Below are 25,379 nucleotides of genomic sequence, written 5' to 3' on the forward strand. Positions count from 1 at the left end.
ATTTCCTTCAGACAGTGGAGGTTTACACTGTCACACCTTTTTTGTTGTTTACTTGTTTTCTAGGATGAATCTGGGCCTGAGCATTAAGTGGTTTTATTGCATCATAAACTCTCTTCATTTTGAGACAAGGCAGAGGATTTAAGAGTATAACTGCAATCTGAGCTGTAGATATACAGGTTGAGAACTGCAGTAGTATGGAAGTTTTTATTGGACATTAATAGTTGTAATCCACAGAAGACAATCCACATGTGTACCATGATTCACAAATATTTCACTATCCACAAACATGGATTGCAAATATGCATAACTTACTCTGTAAACACGTATTTTAATTCCACAAAAAAATTTTATAGGTTTACATGTCATGTCAAGTCAAGTCATTTTATTTTGTATAAATTAATATTTATATATAAATATTTTGCAAATTTGCCTTGTAAAGTAATATATGTAAAGGGATATATACGCATTTGTGGATCCATTTGTACACATGAAATTACATTTGATGAAATATTTGTGGATCTACAACTATTAAAGTTCAATAAAAACGTCCTTAAAGTAGGTTATTTACTGACAAATACTCACGGTAGGTGGTCAACACTGCTGTTCAATTCCACTTATACTCCTGTGTGGTCCAGAGTTTAAACAAATGTTTTTAGATTAGATTCAAGATCACGTATTTCACTTGGGCCTGCGTCTCCTTCACCTCTTGGACACGAGCAAAACAGCAGTGATTTACTGTGCTTGGAATAACACTTTTCCAATAACACACAATCTTACCATAACTTCCTCTCTCTCTGCAAACAACCCACCAGAAAAGTAGCATAGGTGTTCATGCGTTTATGTATTTTTTTTCTCCATACTTTCTGCCTGTATCCCCCCCGATTGGATATCTAGGAATGTTAAAAGCAGGAAAGGGTCATACTTCAACAATACTCGCTCATTTCTACACAGAAAAAGCTACATTGCCGTGCCAGGTGAAAATCCGAGCACTTCCTGCACAGACTCTGTAATCGTTCCTCGGTGACGTTCCAACTCTTCCTGCTTTAAAACACTCCTGTCAAGGTAAGGACGACCTCTGACCTCCCAGCAGTTGGTCTGTCGGCTGAGTTATTACTGCTGCGTGGTTGTTAGGAGAAAGAAGTGTCCATTCAGCATCCCTGGGACAGGACAGCTTTTATTGTGTGTGAATTTAAGAGTAATCTAGAGGTTAAGAGGTCTGTTTCATTGCCATATCTTTGTGATATACATCTTTCCTGTCACTTTGCACTTTGTTCCGGAGACGAAATAGCATTAGAGTAATCCTAAAAACATGCCTACTGTATTAACTCCTATGCCCTCCCTTCAACCTGCATTTATTTACTCAACTTCTCCTCCCCTCATTACCTCCTCTGTCCTGTCCTGTGCCTGGCACTACACTTTCTTTGCCTTTTTCTGCAGCTTACCTCGTCTTTTTTTATATCCTCCTCTACTTTCTCTCAGTTTTTCCTCCATCCATCCAAACCCAGAGATTTTTTTACATGTGAATTATAGCGACAGTGAAGCAGTTTGTAAAAATGTACTTGCTACAGAAGCTAGATAGATGGTGCTGTGAGATTTCACTGTTAATTGATAGCACGCCCAACGATTTCTTTCCTAGAAGTCTTCCCTCAGAGGAATGGTATTTTCTTTCTTTATCTGGGTTTGATTTAGAGGAGAGTGCACTGTAAATCTTAGCTGGTTTCATAATATGTTCAAGAGGAAATGGGAGATTCTTTCTTATTATCGTATTTCACCATAGTCTTGGTGAAGTTATATGAAGTAATTTGGGTCAAAAGGCGTAGATTGATTGATTGGTTCATATTAAAGTTATTAATTGCCATGAAAAGGCTGCGCAAACAGTTAAATGTTCCCTGTAAACTACCGGTTTTGAATGTTTGATAAAAGAAATTTAAAAATGTGTGTGTATTCACAAGTGGTGCTAAATGAACAGAGCGGATAAAACAGTATTACAAATAGAAAGTCCTAGCTGCATTTAAATTGTATCTGGTGTGAGATAAAAACATATGGAGAGCTGATTTATCCTGTACTCAGAAGAATGATGTCCCCAGCCTGATCCTCCAGAAGCAATTAATCACCTCAGCTCACCTGGTTGAAACAGAATGAGAAGAAACTATGAACATGTGTTCAGGATCTCAAGGTTAAACTTTGGGGAAGAGTGATTTATCTTGTTAATACAAAATATTTGAGTATTTCAAGGTTGAGTAATTCCTTGTGACACTTTGTCTCTCCTTCAAAGCTTTTAGTTGTTGTTGTCATTGCAGGCTATCTGTTTGATAAGAGTGTTTCATAAGTCTACAATATAATATAAGTAACACAGAATTTATTATTGTATTTATAATGTATTAGCAATTATTTCTCATGCGTGTAATTGCCCTCTAGATGACAGTCAGTGTTGGAACGTAATTAACTACATTTACTCAGGTGTTGTACTTACTACTACTTGTATTATATTGTACTTTTTACTCTATTACTAATTGCTGGTTATTTGTTAAATGCATCCGTATTTATGTAATAATATAATATATATAATTAAATAGTCACATTTAATGATTAAGATAAGATATTCCTTTATTAGTCCCGTATAGTGCAAAAATCAAGATGCATCAGCTAACACAGTAAAAAAGAGCTAAACAAAGTGTAACAAACTATAAACGGTACTCACATACGACACCTTGCCTTATGTGGAATGAATATGATAATTGTTGCACTCATAAACTGCCTGAACTGTTTGCCTCAAGTGTTCATTTCTATGTGTACTATATATTGTGGTTAACACAGCCAGCAGTGAACTGGTTTCCTGTTAACAGAGAGATGAACACACTGGTTATGGAGAGACGTATATCTGATAGTCTAAGTGTAATTCAATGAGACGAAATTGCATTTAAATGGGTCTATTTAAATATGACCCATTTAAATAGAAGGAAGTATAAAAATAGGAGCAGTATATACAGTATTGACAATAAACAGACAATTAACAAAATTGCACAAGTGAAAATGATATTGCACAGTGAGAAGGAAATTAAATTACTGACTAACCCTTTACTTTTTTACATTTTGCTGAAGAAAAACTTTTTTACTTAAGACATTTAATTCTAACAATTATTTTAATATTATTGTATTTTTTTTTACTTGTATTTACGAAAAGGATCCAGGTGTGCGTTTATTGGTTGATTAGTTTAACTTCCAGACCCTCAGCCAATCAAGAGAGAGAAGGCGACACAGGTAACCTGCAAATTGCGAGAACTTGCAAAGAAATCTCGCGAGACTAGCTGCCCGACGTGCAATCCTCAACGCCTAACCTTAACAATCTCGCGAGAGTTCCGCGATTTGTCTGTTACCTTCAATGTAACTTAATTAGACCACTAGTGGAGAGTTACTACTGAAGTGGAAGGAGTTAAACACTAAACAGTAATGATTTCGTGAGGATAAATCAAGGTTAGTGTAATATTCTCTCTACACATTATATTTATAATGTCTGCTATCACCACAATGGCTCATATTTTGTCAGGTTAACTTCATTAAGCCTAGCTAACTTGAGAATATAGGAGTTAATTAGCTGTAACTACTAATGCTAATTCAAAGCGAGCACTTCCTGCTGTTCGAGTTTCACAGTAAAAGCTTTCAATGGCAAAGTTCTGTGGAGACTTTTATTGTGAAGCAAATACATAAAAAATGCATTGTGGTTGTCACCTTATTGTCAGCTGCACAGGTGTGTTTGTTTATTTTTTTATTTTGTTTATTTGTTTTGCACAATTTAAGACTATACAACATAACAAAAAACTAAATGAATAATATATACAGTGCAGGAAGAGGCAAAAAAACCCACTGGGCTTATCTGGAGCCTCCACCTAGAGACAATATTAATATAAATAAATAATATGACTACATAACAGTGATAACAAACAATTAGGACAAGATTAATATAAATAAATAATATGACTACATAATAATGATAAACAATTAGGACAAGATTAATATAAAGAAATAATATGACTACATAATAATAATAACAAACAATTAGGACAAGATATATATAATAATAATAAAAATACAGTAAATATATAAAAAAAGACAAGTGTGTGTGTGTGTTGCGTGGAAGTGTATGGTTAGTGTTTGTGAGGAGGATATTGATTTAAATATCTATAAAGACTTCTGGGCAATTGTAACCAAACAACATTGTGAGTGGGAAAAAATAAAAAACAAAAACATATACATGGACAACATGGGGAAAAGAAATTACAATTTTTACACAATTACATTGGTGTTCACTCTAACTTGGTGTGTGCATCACAAAACCTGATGGTTGTTGCTCATGGCATGGCATAGTAATGTCACAGGCAGGGAATGAAATTAGCACCGCCACCTGCCAAATAACAGGGTAAATGTTGGCTGTGGCAGGTGAACGTTTCAGGTCACCTGCCACCATGGCAGACAGGTTTTCCTTATATTAAAGGGACTATTTGTAACTTTCAGAAATGCTTGTTAACAGCGACACCTGTGGCCGTTAAGTCAACGAAAGTCAGCGTCGGGCTTGCGCTTGTTCGCTCTAAATAGACATGAACGAGCATCGCTCAAAATCATACGTGTAAAAAGTTACAAACAGTCCCTTTAAGAAATATTATTTTTAAAAAAGCAATTCCTAATTTAAATATATTATAACACTTCATCTTACAGGTCCGCAAATTTCATGGTAATTAGCTGATTATTAGCAAGTAACCTATTTGAAATTTCTTTGGAATTACTGCCAAATTACCCCAATATTTACCTCAAAATATATTGAAAATGACTTTGTTATAAACATTATTTAATAATTATATTCCACAATTTTTTTCATTGGCTGGTAATTAATTTAATACCTTTCCAGGAAAAGAATACAAAGTTAATTGATCTACTATATTGTGTCTGCTGATAAATAGATAATAATTAGCAAATAACTTATTTGAAATTTCTTTAAAAACTTCCTGAATTATGACATTAGCTACCAGGTTACATTTGTGTAGACATTAAGTCACACAATGGTGAGATTTGTGCCTGATCAGAAGAGTCTTCTATTAGTTTTGGTTTTCAACCTCCGATGAAGAGCAGCCCCCTCTCAAGCCTAAAGGCCCTATTTTAACCATTAGATGCTATTTTAGTATAGAATTATTCAATAATGTTTATAATAAAGTAATTTTCGATACATATTATCACCTAATTACCATGAAATTTGCAGACCTGTGAAATGAGGCATTACCAAATATAGTCATGGATTAAGGTTACATGATATATTCCATAATTCTACAGTCTGGTACCACTGACTCGGTGTTTACAATTTTAAAGCATTCTACTTAGATTTCTAAATCTTTGTTTATATTTGGATATGGAAAGTGATTTTTTGCTTGGTAAAGGTTGGTAACCACTGATCTATCTGAGTCAGATTTAACTTTTCCTGGTATTCCTGAAGGTGTAATCTGTACATTGTATGTTTAAACAGTGTAGGCTTACATTTGTAACAGCTTACATAGCGGTCCTCACATGTTTTTTTCTTCTGGAGGCATCCTGTGAAGCTTAACATGAATATGTTTTCATCATGTATGGGACGCAGAACAAAGCAGGATTGTTAACTTCTGAACCCATCCACCTTGGCTTACAAGACGTCAAAAATGACGTCAAAAATGACGTCAAAAATGAGTCTTATGATAGTTTCCATGTTTGTGTTTGACAGGAGGAATTAGCCCACAGTTGTTGAACCATACAGGATTGTTCATCACACACCTGGTCTCATTATTCTTTTCCATTTTTTCCTCTCTTCTCCCCCAGTGTGTGTGTGTGTGTGTGTGTGTGTTAGTGTGCCTGTGTGGATTTGTGTGCGTTGCAATGAGGATTAACCTAGTACTTCAGCTGATGCTGATTGGAATGACGTTCAACACTCACACACAGGCTGGCTTTTAACAAGACTGGACGCTGTATGTGTGTTTGGGTGCGACAGAAAGAAAGAGGACACAGTGATTATAATGTAATGTCACCATGACGGTGACTGTGTTGTCTGTCTGTACACAAGCTGCCCTCTCTTCAATCTCTCTCCACGTACACACTCTCACAATGACGGCTAAGTAGACTGTACTACCGTACCTGGCATGGTGCCTTTTGGCCCAGTATGTTGTAAGTGGCTGTAAATGGGTTAGTTAGACTACGACACAGACAGTCTGGGACTCATATAATCCACTCTCTCACACTCACACACACTTCATAATGTAAATATTTCACCTTACTGGGTTTCCACGTTTTGTAAAATAATTTATGTATCTGCTCCCCTCTTATTTACTCTGTGGCCCTCTTATAAATATGCACCAAGGAGTCTTGGATTAGGGGCAGGGATCCTTTTCTAAAGCCCAGCGTGTGTGTGTTTGGGTGAGAGCATGTGTGTGAGTGGGTGCATGCATGCTTGAGTGTGTGTGTTTGCGTCTTAAGCCAGGCAGAGCAGAATACGGCCTGCTGTAAGCCCAGGCATGTGTGATTTGTGTGATTGGGTTTAGACTGCGTTGATAGGCGACGTCTTGGACACGAGATGACCAGACGCTTCATGGACAACGCAAGCTGTCATGCTAAAAATATCAAGGTAAGACCACACTGCTTGTCTTTTTACAACCCGTAATTTTATTACCAGTGGGTTCATCGTTTACAATCACTGTTTACTCCAATCAGTTCTCAGCTATGAATTTATATTGATAGTCATCTCTGTAAGATCTGTACGTATGTAGTGCATGTGTGTAAGCCAGGGACCAGTGACACTTAATACAAGAGAGGCTCAGAGAGGGGGAAATATAAAAGCTTGCTGTGTTACTGACCATCTATTGTTGCTCTGTCTGTCTATCTCTATCTGTACATTTTGACTTACACTCAAGGAAGAGTTGTGTGTGGTTGTAACTTTTTAAACGCCTTTTTCATATAATCTGAAGGTGTTTGAAACAGTTTCAGATAATATGAAAATGGGAGCTGACTTGTTAAACTTTCACAGGTCACCTCCCACTGTTCACTTGAGTGCAAAAAATGTGGGCATAAAGCCATTTAGTTTTCCAGAAATCCCCAAAATAATTAACACAGCGTAAGCCGTAACTCTCAGTTACCCACAGGTCATGCTTCGCACACCTCTTGGAAATACTGACTTCCTATAAAAGGGATGCACCGATTCGACTTTTTCAGTCCTGATACCGATAGTGATACCTGGGCTTTGGGTATCAGCCGATACCAGTACCGATCCGATACCAGTGTTTAATTAATAAGCTGTGTTCCTCACTGTTTGGAAGAGACTAGGATCATTCTTTTATGTCTAAGGCAACATTAAACTTGACTTAAAATCACTTCTCTAACTTTGTAAAACAAAATTTAACAAATAAATACATAGATATATACATTTACTGAATTGTTATTTTTTATTAAAATAATAAATTGTGCACCAGCAACTTGATAAAATGTTTTAAAAATTAACTGGAATTACAATTCAGGTGTAAATCTTATAAATGCAGCAACAAATTGGTCAAAACTTAAATTAAACTGAATTAAAATGTCAGTATATAATGTATATAGTATATAAACACAGAATTGAATTCAATAGATTTGCCCCATTATAGATAGATAATAGGGTTACAGCAGCAGGTTAACCAGGCAATGCACCGGAACAGTAAATAAAATGTACATATCAACACTGGAAAAATATATCCATAGAATATAGAAGAATATTGGAATACACTATAAATATACCCGACTACTACAACTAGCATAAAACAATATGAATATAGATTAACATACTATATACATTTGTAAAGTGTGCAATAACATAGTATATACATAAGCAAAGTGTGCAAGTTACAATGTTTTGTTTTTAGATAAAAAATAATTGAGGTAATAAATGTGCAAATGTAGATGTGCAAAATTCAACATGTGCAAGATTATTGCAGGAGCAAAAACAGAGTGGAGTATGGTTGAGACAGAACCTGTAAAGCTGTGATTTTGCTGTGAGACACAGGTGAAGTGTTGTAGAGGGTTATTGCTTTTGGCAGGAAAGATTTCCTGTTTTGGTCCGAGTGACAGCGAAGCTATCTGTGCTTCCCTATCATATTAGATCTATGGGGAATATTTACAGTATATAGCCTGCGCCCTAATAATCATTTCTCAAATAATGAATGAGGTGGTAATGTTTGCAGCTAAAGGTGGCCTGGAAAATGTCTTTCCACTACAACTTCTTAGAGATGCTGTGTACAATATCACTCCCACCTATACAGGTCACATCATGACTATAAATTAGTTTAGCAAAATGCGCTTGGATTTAGGCCATTAGCATCATGCCGAGTGGATTTCAACATCATCTGGCACCAAAAAGCAATGTCATGTTTACTTTTTGGCTCATGGTGTACTGTTTTCGTTGTTAGTTTCTCTGCCTGAAGCTATTTCTTGTCATGTTATCTGGCTTGTTTTTCAAGAACTGTGATGTCTTGTGTAAGTAGATGCTCCGGCATTTTGATAAACTACCTTGTCTAAGCAAATGTGAAATGGAGAGAAACTTTTGTTCTGTAATGAACACTGACAACATTTGTGTCAGTAGCCTCTGAACTGATTGGCTGACTTATATACTGTAATGCTTTCTGTACTTGTGGCCCATGGTTGTCCTGCTGAACCTGTCGCATTTGTACCTTTTCTCGTCATTATACTCAGATCAGCAACTGCATGTAATCTGTTCTTGGATGCCCTATGGGTTGTATTTATTTTAGTGGCTGTCACTATAGTGACGTTGGAGGATGCTGGTACATTCAAAGGAGAATTTGTGTGATGTTGCGACCACAGTATGGTATGCATACACCACCAATTCTTTTAATGAAAACTGGCACATAGAGCCGTCTACAGCCATCAAAAGTGCAAATTACAACTTACAAATCCCTTTAACTCTATTGTTTATATGCATCAATGCATTTTTTTTCCTTCCTTGCATCTAGATTAGTTTAAAGCCTATAGTCCAGTGGTTTTGGTCAAATCATTCGGCCACGATCTTCTTCCTGTGTGAACAGTTTAAACATTCCTACATTTCTGTCAGTGACACATATTATTTTATTTCAGACCATTTGACTGTGACGAAGGTGTCGCTGAAGACACAAACAGGAATGTATCTGCAGACAGCCGGCGTCATTAATCATTATCAAAATTTCTCAGTGGCTAGACAAGTCTTCATGGTGCTTGTGGGTGATGTATTCGGCTCAGTGCATCTTCTCTTGGCTCTTACTACTTGTAACTTTACTGGATGAATTTTGGATTGCAATCTCATAAGTAAGCTCAAACACAGAGGAGGTTAGACTAGGGCTATATTATAGGATGAGGGAATATGCTATAGTAATGTTCTAGGGGAATTGATGTTTAAAAATGATGACATTAATCTGAAACAGTGAAGTTCCTGTCTGTAAGATAGATAGCAAGAACAGGACCGCAGGAGTACAACAAAAACTAATGATAACTAGTAAATGCATTTCCTGCAGAAAACATGTGACTTGCATGACATCAACATGGCTGATGACCACTGTCTGGGAGTCACTATTGTTTGTATTTCAGAGTTGTCTTGGGTGCATGACGGGGCCAACAGACAGATTTTACACAGTCAAAGAAGCAAATCGGCCATAATTTAATAATGCCGACATTAACGTTTCCCACATTTCCCAACTTCTTATCCAAACAGCTGCACAGCAAATGGAAGTAAATCTCTCCTTCAGGGCAGGTTACTGTGCATGTCTTGACAATTTGCCACTTGAAATGTGTTTGCGCGTCTACTAATCAGGCTGCCCCTCAATCTGAGACATGTAAAAGCCAAAAGTGTTTTTCTTTTCTCTGGGGAGTCGTTTCCTCTTAAAGTACTACAAGTTCCACTGACTAGTTAAGTGTTGTTTGTGCAGATGTGGCAGCAGTGTCGAGGCTTTCAGACCATCAACCTAATGCACTAAACGGTGTTCCCCTCCCATGTCTGCATGCACTGTTTATTTTTCAATTAGCCAGGGCTCAAGTTGGCATGATGTAAGGCGGGCAAGCGAAACCACAGCCCACGCTTGTGGGGCACAGAAAATCTAAGGAACAAAACAAGGATTTTATAAATTAGAACTCAATAATTATTTTGTCAGGTTGGTCTCCCTCTCTCTCGGCGCTCCTGCTGTGCGTGCGTGCGTGTGTGTTCTCCCAAACTATTGACATTTGAGTGAAAGCATATTACTGCTGAATAATGAAAGAATAGAAAAGGTTGGTTTCCTCCTCTGTTATCATGCATAATATTAGTTCAAAGGACCTTCTGTTAATATGTAAAATGTAATGTAAATATGTTTGTATCAATAACCATACACTATATAGGAATTGCTCAATATCCAAGTTCGACAATTTATTCAAAAACAAGTATAAAGACTAATTTTAGTGTGATTCCAGCATGAAATATTGTTTGATAACAATTCAGGCTTGCTCTAACTCAACCGTGTGATTGCAAATATAGTTTATGCAACATGGGTATGCGTGAGAAAGTGTTTGCATGTTTGTGCTTGTGTTTGTCTGGACTTCTGTGCATGCCTGTGCACATGATATGTGAAGTGAAATCAAAATACAACACAGATAGAGAGTTGTGGACTGATTTTATAACGTTATTTAAAGGTATACTATGCAGCATTTCCCTACAAAGTAATCCCACTCAATCATCACTTGAGAGAGTGATCACTAGAAGTGTGTGGTCGTGTCTGTGTCTACAGAGACCCTGCCGTCTGCCTGTATTCTTCTCTTATTTTGCTGTGTTCGGGACGTCAGCCTTTGGCCAGTGGGTGTGTATCCCCCCAGCCAATAACAGCGCACCGGTGAGGTTGGGACTTTCTAAAAAGCTATTGACCAGGTTACATCACTGTCTCCGCCTCTATCCTCTGCTCTCTGTCTGTGTCATAGGTGTATAAAGAGCTGCAGGTCTGTGTGTCCGGTTGAACGAGGACGAAGGTGAGCCTCACACAAACAAACACACAGGCAGAGCAGACAGGCCACGGCAGACAGGATGAAGCCTGCGCTTCGACTGCATTTAAAATAAGAATTTAAGAATTGTAACGTAACATGTTCTAAAATCCGAACTGAACATTCTGGAATGGCAACGTAACACATTCTAAAATCTCGTGGGTACCCATAGAACCCATTTTCATTCACATATCGTGAGGTCAGAGGTCAAAGGACCCCTTTGAAAATGGCCATGACAGATTTTCCAGAGTGTTTGCAGCGTTATTTAGCCTCCTTCATGACAAGCTAATATGACATGGTTGTTACCAATGGATTCCTTAGGTTTTCTAGTTTCATATGATGACAGTATCTTCACTCTAGCTTTAAATTTACAACCTGTGCAGTGCAGTAAGCAATGCGTTCTAGAATCTGAACTGAACATTTCGGAATGGTAACGTAACACGTTCTAAAATCCGAACTGAACTCTACGGAATTGTAACGTAACACGTTCTATAATCCGAACTGAACATTACGGAACTGAAACGTAACGCGTTCTATAATCTGAACTGAACATTCCGGAATGGTAACGTAATGCGTTCTAAAATCCGAACTGAACACTCCGGAATGGTAACGTAACACGTTCTATAATCCGAACTGAGCATTCCGGAATGGTAACGTAACACGTTCTATAATCCGAATTGAGCATTCCGGAATGGTAACGTAATGCGTTCTAAAATCCGAACTGAACACTCCGGAATGGTAACGTAACACGTTCTATAATCCGAATTGAGCATTCCGGAATGGTAATGTAATGCGTTCTAAAATCCGAACTGAACACTCCGGAATGGTAACGTAACACGTTCTATAATCTGAACTGAACATTCTGGAATGCTAACGTAATGCATTCTAAAATCCGAACTGAACACTCCGGAATGGTAACGTAACACGTTCTATAATCCGAATTGAGCATTCCGGAATGGTAACGTAATGCGTTCTAAAATCCGAACTGAACACTCCGGAATGGTAACGTAACACGTTCTATAATCCGAACTGAGCATTCCGGAATGGTAATGTAATGCGTTCTAAAATCCAAACTGAACACTCCGGAATGGTAACGTAACACGTTCTATAATCTGAACTGAACATTCTGGAATGGTAACGTAATGCGTTCTAAAATCTGAACTGAACACTCCGGAATGGTAACGTAACACGTTCTAAAATCCGAACTGAACATTCCAGAATTTTAACATAACGCATTCCCAAATCCGAACTGAACATTCCGGAATGGTAACGTAACACATTCTAAAATCCGAACTGAACATTCCAAACTACATGTGATTATCATAAAGTGGGCGTGTCTGTAAAGGGGAGACTCGTGGGTACCCATAGAACCCATTTTTATCAACATATCTTGAGGTCAGAGGTCAAGGGACCCCTTTGAATATAGCCATGACAGTTTTTCCAGTGTGTTTGCAGTGTTTTTTTAGCCTCCTTCACAACAAGCTAATATGACATGGTTGGTACCAATGGATTCCTTAGGTTTTTCTAGTTTCATATGATGCCAGTATCTTCATTCCAGCATTAAAATTACAACCTAAAAATCGCAAGTTGCATTAATGTGTTAAAAAGTTTAGTGACGTTTAAACAAATTTGCGTTAACGTGTTATTAGCGTGTTAACTTTGACAGCCCTATTTAAAACTGAATAATAACTTTACTAACTTTTTACTGTTCAATGTGATAATTTGTAGAAGTTTGATCAGTATATGAAACACTTTTTAAATTTGACCTAAGCAGGCAAAAATGCTTAAATTGCAACAATAACCTGGGGGAGTATAGTTACAGAGGTAAGACTGGCTACATGCAGTCCGACCTGGGAGCTGCCCAGCACTGCCACAGCCTTGCACTGAGTGCAGTAAGCAAGATGATTCAGTGACTCACACACTTGAGTCTGACCTTGCAGTAACACCAGCAGCAAGCTCAATTTTCTAAAAAAAAGAGAATCCAGTTGTTAACCTTTTAAACATTATTCAACAAAATAAATTGAATATCTGAATTTAATGTACTGTATGTACTACTACTGCTGGTGTAGAACAGGACTCAAACATTATGGGAAATAGGGGCATACTTGCCAACCTTGAGACCCCAAAAACAGGAAGGATTTCAAAACCAAAAAAAGATTTAGTTTCAGAAACTTTGTTTCCTTCATTCTTGTGACTTTTAAAGAATGAAATTCACAAAATAATAAGTAGAATGCAACAGCATTTTTATGTTAAATAGGCCTACTTTTAATTTAATTTTTAATTCTCAGGAAAGAAAACTGAATAATTCACCCCTCTGGCTGAACTTGTGTGAATCTTTGGCATAAACTAATATTAATCATTTTTTTATTCATTCATTAATCTTTTGGCCCTGCTTGAGTATTTCTTTCTATTGTACTCTCCATTTCTCTCTCTGTCTCTCACTCACTGAAAACTCTTTTCAGACACAACGCGACACCACTGTGCTCTGAAGCTAGGGCTGGGCAATATGATATGTATTGTCAAAAAGATATAAAAATGTCTATCATATATATTTTTCTATATTGTGTTTATCGCAAAATAAACTAGGCATTATTTTTTTCCCTTTAATTTCACTTAAAAAATGTATGTTCGTTTTGCACTCAAGTTCTTAAAATGAGAAAATACTCTTTTTTACTTTTCATTTGTCAAGAATCTGATTCACACAGGATTATGGAAAAATAGGCTTTATTATGTGGTTATTTAATATAGACTGATTACTTATTGAATTACCAGAAAACATGCCATAGCATGATATATATTGTTATAGATATATGAAATTACCTATATTGTGATAGAGGATTTTTGCCATATCACCTAGCCCTACCTGAAATGCATTGTTTCCAATGGCTTGCGCTAGATGGCGCCTTTTTACTGCGAAAAGCAAAGCCCAACTTTGGGCGCTGCATGCTGTGATGTGCGGCGAGCGCAGCTCAAACCTTGTTGTGTCGCAAGCAGCTCTCCTGCGTCGTCACATGACATTTGGTGTAGCTCTATTGTTGTCTGGGTGGAAACAGTAGGCCTTATACACACTGTACAGTGCCAGAAACAGATTGTGATAATGAAAAGGAAAAAAAGCTGTGAAAATGTGTCAGAAATTGGAAGAAATACAGAAGAACTGTGGCCCCGTGAGGAAACCTGGAGAGGGCAATGAAAAACAGGAGCCTCCTGGGAAAATCGGAGGGTTGTCAATTATGGCTGGTGTAGAGCAGGACTCAAAAATGATTGGCTACAGGGGTCAAAGCAGAAAGTCTAATCTCTCCATAGCAGGTGTGTATGATGACACAAGGAAAGAATTTTAAAAGTAAAGGAGAATAAATGGGAGGAAGGACCAAAGATTGACAGATTAGAGGAATTTAAAAGCATAACGAGCTAAGGAGAAAAATGGAAAAAGAGGTGTGAGAACTCCAGCAGGGGCTTTACCAGGCAGTGTTTCAATGTGTGTGTGTGTGTGTGTGTGTGTGCGTGTGTGTGTGTGTGTGTGTGTGTGTGTGTGTGTGTGTGTGTGTGTGTGTGTGTGTGTGTGTGTGTGTGTGCGTGTGTGCGTGCGTGTGCGTGTGTGTGTACGACAGACGGTAGAGCCCAACATTGGCACACAGCTACTCAAGGGTAGGACTTCCCCTGTCCGCAGTGTGTTTGTGTGCTTTAATGACCATAGTGTGTCAGAGCTGCACTACAGTTCATCATTATTATTGCTGTTTGTGTTGTTATTGTATGTATCAAAGCTTCAAAGCGTACATGTCTGTGCTTGCATAATGTTTCCCCAGTATCTTCTGTCTGAGCGCATGCATCCATGCATCCATCTCTGCATACGTCTGCGGCTCTGCGTCTCTTGAACGCGGCATGTGTGTAAGTGTGTGTGTGTGTGTGTGCAAGTCGGGAAGGGAGAGGGGGACAACAAGGGAGGGAGAGAGAGAGAGAAGAGAGAGGTTTGAGAGCTCAATGGGCAAACACTGTGTCCTGATGTGCTACTGTAGTGCACGCTGTTTCTCTGGCAAGTTTTTGCAACACCACAGGATTCTTTAAGTTTGGGTAGAAGTTTCTGCTGCTGCTGTTTGTGTATGTTTGAGCTGCCACAGGTTCTACTCGTTCACCATCTCTTAAGGTAATGTATGAATGTAATGGGACGCATGTGAGATAAAATACTATTGGTGTCTTCGCTTTGCTGTTCATTTTAGCGTATTTACCTAAAAAGTGTCAGCAGGGCAACTAATGATTTGTCTAAAGTTTAAGTAGAGTTCACTAAGATAAGGTAACAGTTTTAATTTGGGTTATTTTATAATGGATCATTTGTATTTCCTCACACGTCTTCTTTGCACGTATATCTTACCTTAAATCTTGATGTTATCATCTTACTTTGCCTTTCTTTATTAAAATCTTCTTAGTGGAACACTAAAAGATAAAAACATTTTTGATATCCGGTAATGACTTTAAAGTTTATACCACAGTATAATTCTGTAGCGTTATAGAGTTTTTGAATAACAGAACATGGAAAAAATAGTTTTCAAACTTTATTTTAATTATGTATATTACTACTTCATGTCATTTTTTTGAGATAGTGGTTCACTGCGTGGTCTGACTGCACATGCAGGACAGACTTAGTATTATCATCAATCCCTTTACTATTGATTGTTTTTCTTGATCTTGTATTGTGAGGCAGTGTGACAGCTGATACATTGTGTGCTTTATAGATAATCGTGAGTAAAGTGTAGTCGAGAAGTGACTTGTTAAAGTGAATGAACTATTCACTTTATCCTCATGTTTCTTGTTTCGCTACCTTTCAAGTAGAATTTGTCAGATTTCCGTTAAGTTTAAGCTCTTAAAGCATCTTCAACAGGTCTCTTCAGACCAGGAGGAGCGTACTGTACTTTTGTCTTGAGGATTCAGATGGAAATGAAGTCATTGTTGTGATGAAGAACTTGCTTTCATCAGGAAATAAAAGTGTGGTTTGTATGAGAAAAATGTTTGTGTTGAATGGAAGGTTAGCCCGTGTTTCTTTTCTTCCTCAGCGCCCAGGTACATAACAGGATCTTGGTTGGGTGGTAGTCAGATATTAGTGCGTGGAGTGAATGTCGTGCCGTGTAACAGTGCTGGACACTCGTTCTTAATTAAGATAATGGCGTTCCATGTAAATTGAGTCTTCCTACATTCTGGCGTTCATTACTAATTGAGCTAACACTATAAACAATCTAATTCACTTGCTAATGGCTCGCTCAGTTTGACCCATTACTCATGTGATAGCATTTTGGATTGATGTGTGAATGTTCTGCTGAAAATTGAATGGCCATACTGTACTGTAAGTATAATTTGTTGTCAAAGATATCATTTTATCCATACATAGCAGCCTTTCTCCTTGACAAGTTTAAAGTGTTTTACGAAGCAGCTGTAGAACAATTATATGAATGGTATTAAGTTTAAAGCACACTTCATATTTTGCACTAAACGAGCGAAAACTACATATACACATAAAATATAACTTGATGCACTAATCTGGACAATGTGTTTCGATAATCTGGACAATATTTATCGAGTAGAATTACTTATAGAAATTAAGTTAAATGTACTGCATTCATCTTACACTATTTAAAGATATGTGAAATTCTGTAAATCTAAAATACCTAAAATATAAAGGGCAGTTGAAGTAGCATCTAAGTCTAACTGTACTCATACACATTGAATATAAGCTAGTTTTTAAGCCATGAGTTAACATAATGAATTTAGATTTTTTTTTTAATCTGTTTGCTCAGTGCATGTCACACAAATAACTTTTTCCATGCTTTAATAGTTTTATATTTCTTTTGGTAACAATCAGAAAATAGAGCGCTTCTTTGTCTGCTTGTGTCAATATACAGTATCTACTTTCTTGTATTATACGGCTTTGATCAGATAAGCATCCAAACAGGTTATGCAACTGAGAGAGAGCGTGAAATGAGAAACGTGAGGGAAAAGCCAAGAAAATCTGCATGTTCCAGCGCAACCCCCTCAATTTGTACCATTCTTTTTTAGGACATTCAGATACATTTCATATCTCCCATTATGTCTGTTTTACCAAACATAAGCATTGTGCCTTTAATTTACAATAAAACTCTAGGTAAAACATCAGTTCAGTTGTCCCTCGAGGGGAAATTCGGTTCACAGTAGAGGCCAAGAACATAAACATACAAGAGAACATGAGACAATGAGACCTCAGGCTCATACTGTATATCACTGTCATAGTTCAGGCGCTTATGTCATGTAGAAAGACAGAGAGACTCATTTTATATATTCTATATCATGGGCTCACACTCAAAGGTAATTTCTAGCTGAATAACTTTTCTCCTGTGACTTATCTGTGGATTTTCTCTCTGTGTGTTGCAGTTTGCCCCATCACTGAGTGTCTCCGAGGACGAGCAGCTTGTGGAGAAGATCCAAGATTCTTGTAACTTTTCGGCCGGCCACATCCTGTTCAAACACATCTCTCCTCTCGTATACCCTCCTCTGTCTGCTCGTATTCCTTCTTGCTCAACAGACTCTTACACATCTCAGTCGTCTCCCACATAAACGCACCTCCCCTCATTCTGGCCCCATTCTCTTTTTTTAATTTTTTTATTTAGCTCTGCTCCCCTGTTCCCCGTCCCCTTTACCTGTCCAAGAAGGACAAATCCTTTTTTACCGCCACTGCTCCCTTCCCTCGCTCCCCTAACCCCTCTGTTCCCCTAATGGGCGCCATATCAGACAGCAGTGCCACATTCCCTTCATCGTCACTGAGAAGCTCTCTCCACCCCTAACCGCCTCGCCAACGCCAACGCCAACATCAACACGACCCAATGGAGACAAAAGATATGATGCTGACGAGCATGTTGACAATGGACAAAGGAGAGAATGAGGGAGAGAGGGAGAAAGGGAGAGAGGAGGCGGGGGACGGAGAGGAGGAGACACAGCAGGAAAATGGTAGACTGGTGCTGGCTGATGGTCTTGCAGAGAGAGGACCCAAGAGCCTGACCTCCGGCTCCGGACAGCAAGTGTCCAATGGCTTCACCACCTCCACCCCTCAAAGCCCCAGGGAGGGACCAGGGACCGCAGCGTGCTCTGGAGGTACAGCCTCTGGGCCTGGAGGAGGAACCGGGTCCTCAGTGCCGCTGGGAGGCCTCAGGACTTTGGTGGTCCAACAAACCAGCTTGGACAAGCCCAGAGAGACCTGGAGCAAGAAGATGGACTTCTTGCTCTCTGTGATCGGCTATGCTGTGGACCTGGGAAATGTCTGGCGCTTCCCTTACATCTGCTACCAAAATGGAGGAGGTGAGGAGGCAAAAGATGTTTGAGAGGGGAGGAGGAAGATAGGGAGTGGGGTGGAGATCAGCGTACAGGAGATCCCATGTTAGAGTAAACAGTAAGAAAAGGATTTACAGTAGTCATAGTAATAATTCACAATATATATAGCAGCTGAAGTAAGTCAGTTTACTGCCCTCTAACTTTTTCCATCACTAAAGATGGAGGTAGATGGAGACTATCTCTGGTGCATCATCATTTCTGCAAAACAAACGGCTAAATATAAAGGGTGGGGTGTAGACCTACTGTAAAAGGAATGCTGCAGATAACATGTTTATTATTAGCATTTGATTTAGTTCATTTCTTGCACAATCTAACACAGTCTGTGTGGTCTGTATGGGTGGAAATATGTGTCACTAGAAACTGAATTAAAATTTGTATTTGTATTGTTTAACTTGAATAATTGCATTGAAAACTGAATCCGAATCACATAATTTGAAATTGCATTTATTAGTTTGGAACTTAATCAAATAAACTTGAAACTGAATGTAATATTGTAAATTGAATTCAGTTGCTCAGAAAGTGTATTTGATCCTCATTGAAAAATTCAACTCTCTATATACATACAAATTCAGTTCTCACAATTCAAATTCGGTTTACTGAGACACACATCCGGTTGTTGAGGAAGAGCAATCAAGGATCAAGGTGAGGATCAAATAATGTTTAAGAGAATTCAATTTCAATATTACATTCAGTTTCAGGTTTATTGGAATTCAGCTCCAAATTAAAAAAATAAATTTCAAATTATGCTATTAAGTTTACAATGTAATTATTTAAGTTAAATAATACAAATTCAAATTATGTGATTCAAGTTCAGTTTTACTTATACAAGTATTCAAATTGAGAAATTCAAATATAAATGATTCAAATTCTGTTTCTAGTGACACTTATCTCTGTCCATATGGTCCGCTTGTGCTCTGTTACTACAAAGTCCTCACCTAGCGGCAAACAGGGCCTCCCTTTCCACGTTTATTGAATTTGCAATAATAAAATCTTTGCAATTTCCTGTGTTCTGTGTGTGTCTCACGGAGCGAGGTAGAGATGGGGACTGGGAGACACTTGATAGAGGCAACAGTATTAATTGTGGTTTTTATGAGAACGCCTTCAGTCTCTTTCTCTTTGCTTAATAACCTGTCTCCCAGGCAGCTGCTCAATCAACCCTTATCTTTGCTTTGGTGTCACAAAGACACACACCGACCCGCCCGCATACACAAATGCACATATGCACGTAAAAAACAAGTTGATAATCAGATAGAAAGAAAGAAAGACAGAGAGATGTGTTATCAAACTCTGCACGTTAGGTTGGAGAGTTCAAAGATCTGGCTGCCGTCCGGCTGCTTCTCAGTGTTTGGCCCTCTGATTCTCCCTTCATCACTTTATACTTTCCTTACTTAGCAGCCAACATTGCAGTCGTTTGTCATCGTAGAATTAAAACAAAATGACCCTCTTATTGTGTGTTTCCACATATCAAATGGAGAGTCATGTGAGACTGGGCAAGCATACACTGTTGTTTTTGAATGGACTAGTGTTATGTTGGGATGTAATGATGGGGTACTTACAATATTTAATGAGTTTTACAGAGTGCTTTTTAATGCTCTTGGTTCTTGTTGATATGGAGTTATTGAGAGGACTACTGAGATTACAGATGGAGCGTGAACGAGTAGCATTTCTCAGGAGTGTAATTGACTTTTTACTGTTCGTCCATAACTTATTCCCCTCTCACTGTTTTCTTCTTCTCCACATCAATCCCCACATTTTTGTTTCCAACCCTTAATCTCCCTCTCTCACCCCCGAAATGTCCTCCGTCCTCGCGTCTCTGCCCAGGTGCCTTTTTGCTGCCCTACCTGTTGATGGCGGTGTTCGGAGGCGTCCCTCTCTTCTACATGGAGCTGGCTCTCGGCCAGTTCCACCGCAGCGGCTGCATCTCCATCTGGAAGCACATCTGCCCCATCTTCAAAGGTAACAGAAAACACAACAGATGGAGAAATGAGTTAATAGCAAAATCTGGGATTAAAAAGGCAAGAAGAGAACATCACTCTAAAAACATGAGTTTACTAACAGGAAAATTGGCAGTAGGAGAACAAAAAAAGACGGAGAAGGACAGCGTCAAGCCGTCAGAGCCTGAGAGACAGCTCATTTAACCTTTTAGTCCCCCTCAGCACAGTTCCCTTGAAGAGCATCTCTGGCATCTTGTACATCTAATGAGATATATGGACTCTCTGTTATGGAAATTGTCACATTTCCATGCCAAATGCCAGATGCTCAGAAATGCGTTAGTACATTGGTTGTTGTTGTTTGGAAATGTCACCCACTTACCCAATGGCAACTTGAATTAGCTTGAAACACCAGTGATGTCTCTTCAAGGAGTGACTGACTGGTGCCACATACTACACAAAATATATTGTGTTCTTAATAAAACATAGATGGGAAGTGTATCCCTTTTAATGTTCTGCGCGACAGTTTGGTAGAGCACTAAAACAATCTCTGATGTCTCTGTGCCTTTAAATAGCCTTTTCAGTCCACCTACAGGAAGTTAGCGACAAAAAAATTACTCTAGACATGAAGACTGTTTGGTCTCATTTTCAAAGATAGGCATATTTTTTTGACATATCATAGTTTCAGAGGCCTCACTGAACAGAATTATGTAACTTGATACTAAAATAGAAAGTCTAATAAGAGTCAAATCATTTTCTAAAAACATGTTCAACCAAACGGTTCAGTTGACCTTTTATGGTAAAGGTAGTAAAGCTAATAATGTAATTTGCTATTCTATTTGCTGCAAACAAACAAAAACATTTGATCATTCATTATTATTCTATTATATATGTGCTGAAACAATTTAGTAAGTATGTAGGTTGAATTGTCCTTTGCTGGTAAAAGTAAATTTCCAATTTTTATGAAATAAAAAAAAACTTAGGAATATTCACTGTTGTTAATATCATTTTTTATTATCATAAACTTAATGTTATTAAGAAACAAAAACATAAAAAATATAAAAATATATATATATATATTAATATTGTGAATTAATTATCTTAAAAATATTGGCGGGTCCAAAATGAATGTTTTGTTTATCTCTGTGGAAGATATCTCACGTTTGGTTCCCACTTCTAATAAGGCTCTTGAGCCAATAGTAAAACAACGTTGGTATCACCTGGTATCTCGTGAGTTAGTGTTAAAAAAATTGATAAATGGCTGAGATTGACGGTAGGTGCCTGGCAACGACTTGTTGTGAAGTGAATGCAATAGAACGGGGGAGAATGTGACATCGAGTGGCTGACTGTTATCAATGTTATCAATAACACCTTCAAAGGGTTAAGATTAAGGTAGTTCACGTTTTTTATTTTTTTTTAACTCTTTTATTTTTGTGTTAACAATATTTTTTTCCACCCATCCAGGGATCGGCTTTGCCATCTGCATCATAGCCCTCTACATAGCCTTCTACTACAACACCATCATGGCCTGGGCCTTGTACTATCTAATATCATCATTTCGTCCCACCCTGCCGTGGACCACCTGCACCAACAGCTGGAACACACCCAACTGCAACCTTTACATGTCCAGCGACCACAACGTGTCGTGGTCGAACTCCTCCACCTCCCCCGCCGAGGAGTTCTATACGTAAGTGCATGTAAGTCGGATGTAGAGGCGTAGGGGGAGAGCTACACAGGAGGGAGACGTCAAGTAAAGGAGGGAGGAGGACTTCCAGAGAGTAATTAAAGGGTTGGTTCTGGTGTTTAAGCGCCACGGACAGATTTACCACCATCCCTCTCTCCAAAATCCAATTGGATCACTGGTCGTGAAGACAGAGCAGGACGAAGTTATCAGAATTTCATAATAAGAATCACAGGAGTAACATACTACGTGAAGAACTAAATATATTACACAACATGATATTTACTGAGACAGTCAAGTAAAGATACACACAAAATTCAAAGCTGAAAGTTAGGTATAATTCAATCAGGAAAGACAACACAGGTTAGCGAGGATGCAGAAGCTTTATTTGATAGACTTTGGTGTTGACTCTGTCGATTAGATTTATAGGGATAGAGCTCTATAAATAGTCAGTTGGAGCTCCTCCTAGTGATTCAGACTGGGCCTTGAGGAGCGAAGCTGAGACGCTGCATAGACTCAAATAACCGCAAAGAGATAAAACAGATACGGGGGTTTAAATATTCTTCAACTAAGATGATGCCGAGTGAAATTGTTGGGAAATATTTGAGAGGTGGAATGACTGATTATTTATATTATTCTAATTTTCAATCAATCTTTGGCCGGCTGCTTTCACGGTAATTATCTCAACTCAGTCAAGTTGGGTATTTTTGACCTGAAACATAAAACCTGAGCCGTGTCTTTCTTATTCTTCTCGACTGCTTTGGCACTCTGCAGTCTCCTGGCTCGGTCTTATCAGCCGCTCCCTCGACCGTGTCTGTGTCTGTCCGCTGAGACAGATTCAGGGTTTATCCGTAGTTGACTTTTCCTAATACAGGTTTTAACGTAACAAATTCCGCAACTCAGTCTGGCGCCAGAATTTCCTGTTTTCAACATAAATCACGTCTCTGTTTTATCGTCCGAGCTCTGTATGCTTAACCTGTGACCAGATGTTAACCTCGCTGTTCATTTCAGCCGCCTTCTTTTTTTGCCCTGTAATGCTTTTTTTTTCACTTTGGCTTATGTAAACTGTTATAAAGTCAGTGAAGGCTGACAAGGCTTTCCTTAGGTGAACTTTCCTTACTGCTCATTTAGTCTGTATTTATCATGTTTGTGTGTATATTTGTCAGGGCTATATCAATCTTGTATTGTACGAACAGTTCATACCCCTACCTTTATTTTTCTCCTCTTCTTTGTACCTTTTCTTACCTTCTGATGTTTTTTTAATTTCTTGCTGTTCCTCTCCATATCACATCTCCTTCCTTCCTTTTCCAAATCTCCCAAACATCCCGTCTATCCACCTTATCTTTATATTCTCACTTTGTCTTATCTTCTCTGTCACTTCGTATTATTCTCCATTCTTCTCCTGCCTTTCTTCCTTCCCCTACTCTCTTCCACTTTTCCTTGCCGTCTCCTCTCATGTCATCTCCCTATATGCGATTGCCTTGTCTCCCTCTTCGCACCCCCTTTGACCTCACCTCTCAATCCCAACATGCCCTCCCTCCAGTCGCCAGGTGTTGCAGGTCCACCGCTCCCCAGGTCTGCACCAGCTGGGCTCTGTCAGCTGGCAGCTGGCCCTCTGCCTGCTCTTCATCTTCATCATCGTCTACTTCACCATCTGGAAAGGAGTCAAGACGTCTGGAAAGGTAACCGAATGGGCGCCTGCATGGCTAATGGGGGTGTCAGTTAGAGTGGATGGATGGATAGACGGATTGATGGAGTCAGAGAGGCAGAGAAGAGATAGTTGCTCTGCTCTCATCTGTTCACCCGCTGGATCATTCATCATCATGGGTAGAAAAGTTGGTCAGAAAGTGATTATTGAGTATGACCCGGATATCAGCTGCAATGACTGACTAGACATAAGAGTTTATCAACAGATTTGTTTTTCCTCTTTCCTGCATTAGGTCGTTTGGGTGACTGCTACCTTTCCCTACCTGGTCCTCCTGGTGCTGCTCATCCGTGGGGCCACTCTGCCAGGGGCCTGGAGGGGCGTGATCTTCTATCTCAAACCTGATTGGCAGAAACTGCTAAGCACTACAGTAAGTCAGTTCTGTGTAATCTAGCAAGGCTATGTTTGATCTCTTATATACAAACTCTTCATCTTAACATACATCGTTCAACCTCTCCCTAAGGTGTGGATTGATGCAGCAGCTCAGATCTTCTTCTCGCTGGGTCCGGGGTTCGGCGTGCTTCTTGCCTTCGCCAGCTACAACCCGTTTCACAACAACTGCTACAAGTGAGAACTTTTCTTGAGCCCACATTTCATTATATATTTCACACTACAATGAAATCTACCTTAACAAGTCAAATGTTACTTACACCTTCACAAAACTACAGTTCTGCAGAAATACTTTAAATCTTTTAGTAGAATTATCAGAACTTTGATTTATCTAGAAATATCTGTGTCAATATCCAGCTATACAGGTGGAACAATAACCTGCCTATATAAGAAAGGTTCCAGTTGTCCTAGTCTAACAAGTCTAAATACTTTGCAGAGTCTCCGAGATTGAAGGGTAACTTTGGTATTTTTCAACTTGGACCCTATTTCCCCATGATTTTGTGTCTAAGTGACTAATAGAGACAATAATTTCTGAAATTGGTGTTGAGGGAGAACGCTGTAGACGGCAGCTGCTCACGGGCTGCAATTTGGCGCTACTGGGGCAAGCTGGAACCTTCATTTACGTCCACTAAAAGTGCTTGTTTTTGCCATGACAAACTCTGATTGTTATTATAAGTGTCTGACATTATGGAAAGAGTCTCGCTCAAGGAGAAGTCTCGTTGTGAAATCTGGCGATGTGACGTGTTGCCGGAAGACAACGGTGGAATAGTGGAATACATCCATGGTGGAAACACTGCGAGTGCCAGCCAGGCAGAGTTTGTTGTGTTGGAGTACAGAAAGCGCAGCTTAGTGTTATCTCAAAGATTTACAATGTCATGGCTGAATATTTAGGTGATTTCAACAATGTGGATGAGGTCATAGGCAGTATTTATTTGAGCCAGAGTATTACGGATATTCAGATTTCACAACTAGACTTCTAGAGCGGGACTTGGATACAATAACAAACAGACAGGGTCAAAAGGGAAGAAAAACATTTTATTTCTCTGTAGGGTCCTTTCCATAATGTTGTCAGATACTTATAATAACAATCTGAGCCTGTCAGTGGTAAAAACAAGCACTTTTAGTGAACATAACGTTACACTGATGCTGCTCACTTGCCCTCGCAGCTGTTACACGGCTATCGGTTACAGCGCTCTCCCTCAATACTGGACCAATTTCAAAAAGTGTTGTCCCCATTAGTTACATAAAAGCATGAGAAAATAAGGTCCAGGTAGAAAATTATTGAAGTTACCCG

General features: G+C 38.8%; 1 protein-coding gene across 2 annotated transcripts in view; it reads left to right on the forward strand.

Moving 5' to 3' along the window:
* The first annotated feature begins 3,391 nt into the window (after positions 1-3,391).
* slc6a4a (solute carrier family 6 member 4a) overlaps positions 3,392-25,379 on the forward strand; it is a 28,774-nt gene continuing 6,786 nt past the window's right edge. Inside the window, exons 1-8 of one of the 2 annotated variants that reach the window (XM_037776275.1) lie at positions 3,392-3,474; positions 5,867-6,637; positions 17,425-18,345; positions 20,200-20,334; positions 21,774-21,996; positions 23,534-23,672; positions 23,931-24,065; positions 24,159-24,262. In XM_037776275.1, the coding sequence (XP_037632203.1) occupies positions 17,874-18,345; positions 20,200-20,334; positions 21,774-21,996; positions 23,534-23,672; positions 23,931-24,065; positions 24,159-24,262 (1,208 nt within the window). In that variant the 5' untranslated portion in view covers positions 3,392-3,474; positions 5,867-6,637; positions 17,425-17,873. Of the gene's footprint in view, positions 3,475-5,866; positions 6,638-14,798; positions 15,173-17,424; positions 18,346-20,199; positions 20,335-21,773; positions 21,997-23,533; positions 23,673-23,930; positions 24,066-24,158; positions 24,263-25,379 lie in introns of those variants that run through there. The other variant, XM_037776274.1, reaches the window with a different exon arrangement.

Source organism: Sebastes umbrosus, chromosome 7, assembly GCF_015220745.1.
Source record: "Sebastes umbrosus isolate fSebUmb1 chromosome 7, fSebUmb1.pri, whole genome shotgun sequence".
NCBI lineage: Eukaryota > Metazoa > Chordata > Actinopteri > Perciformes > Sebastidae > Sebastes > Sebastes umbrosus.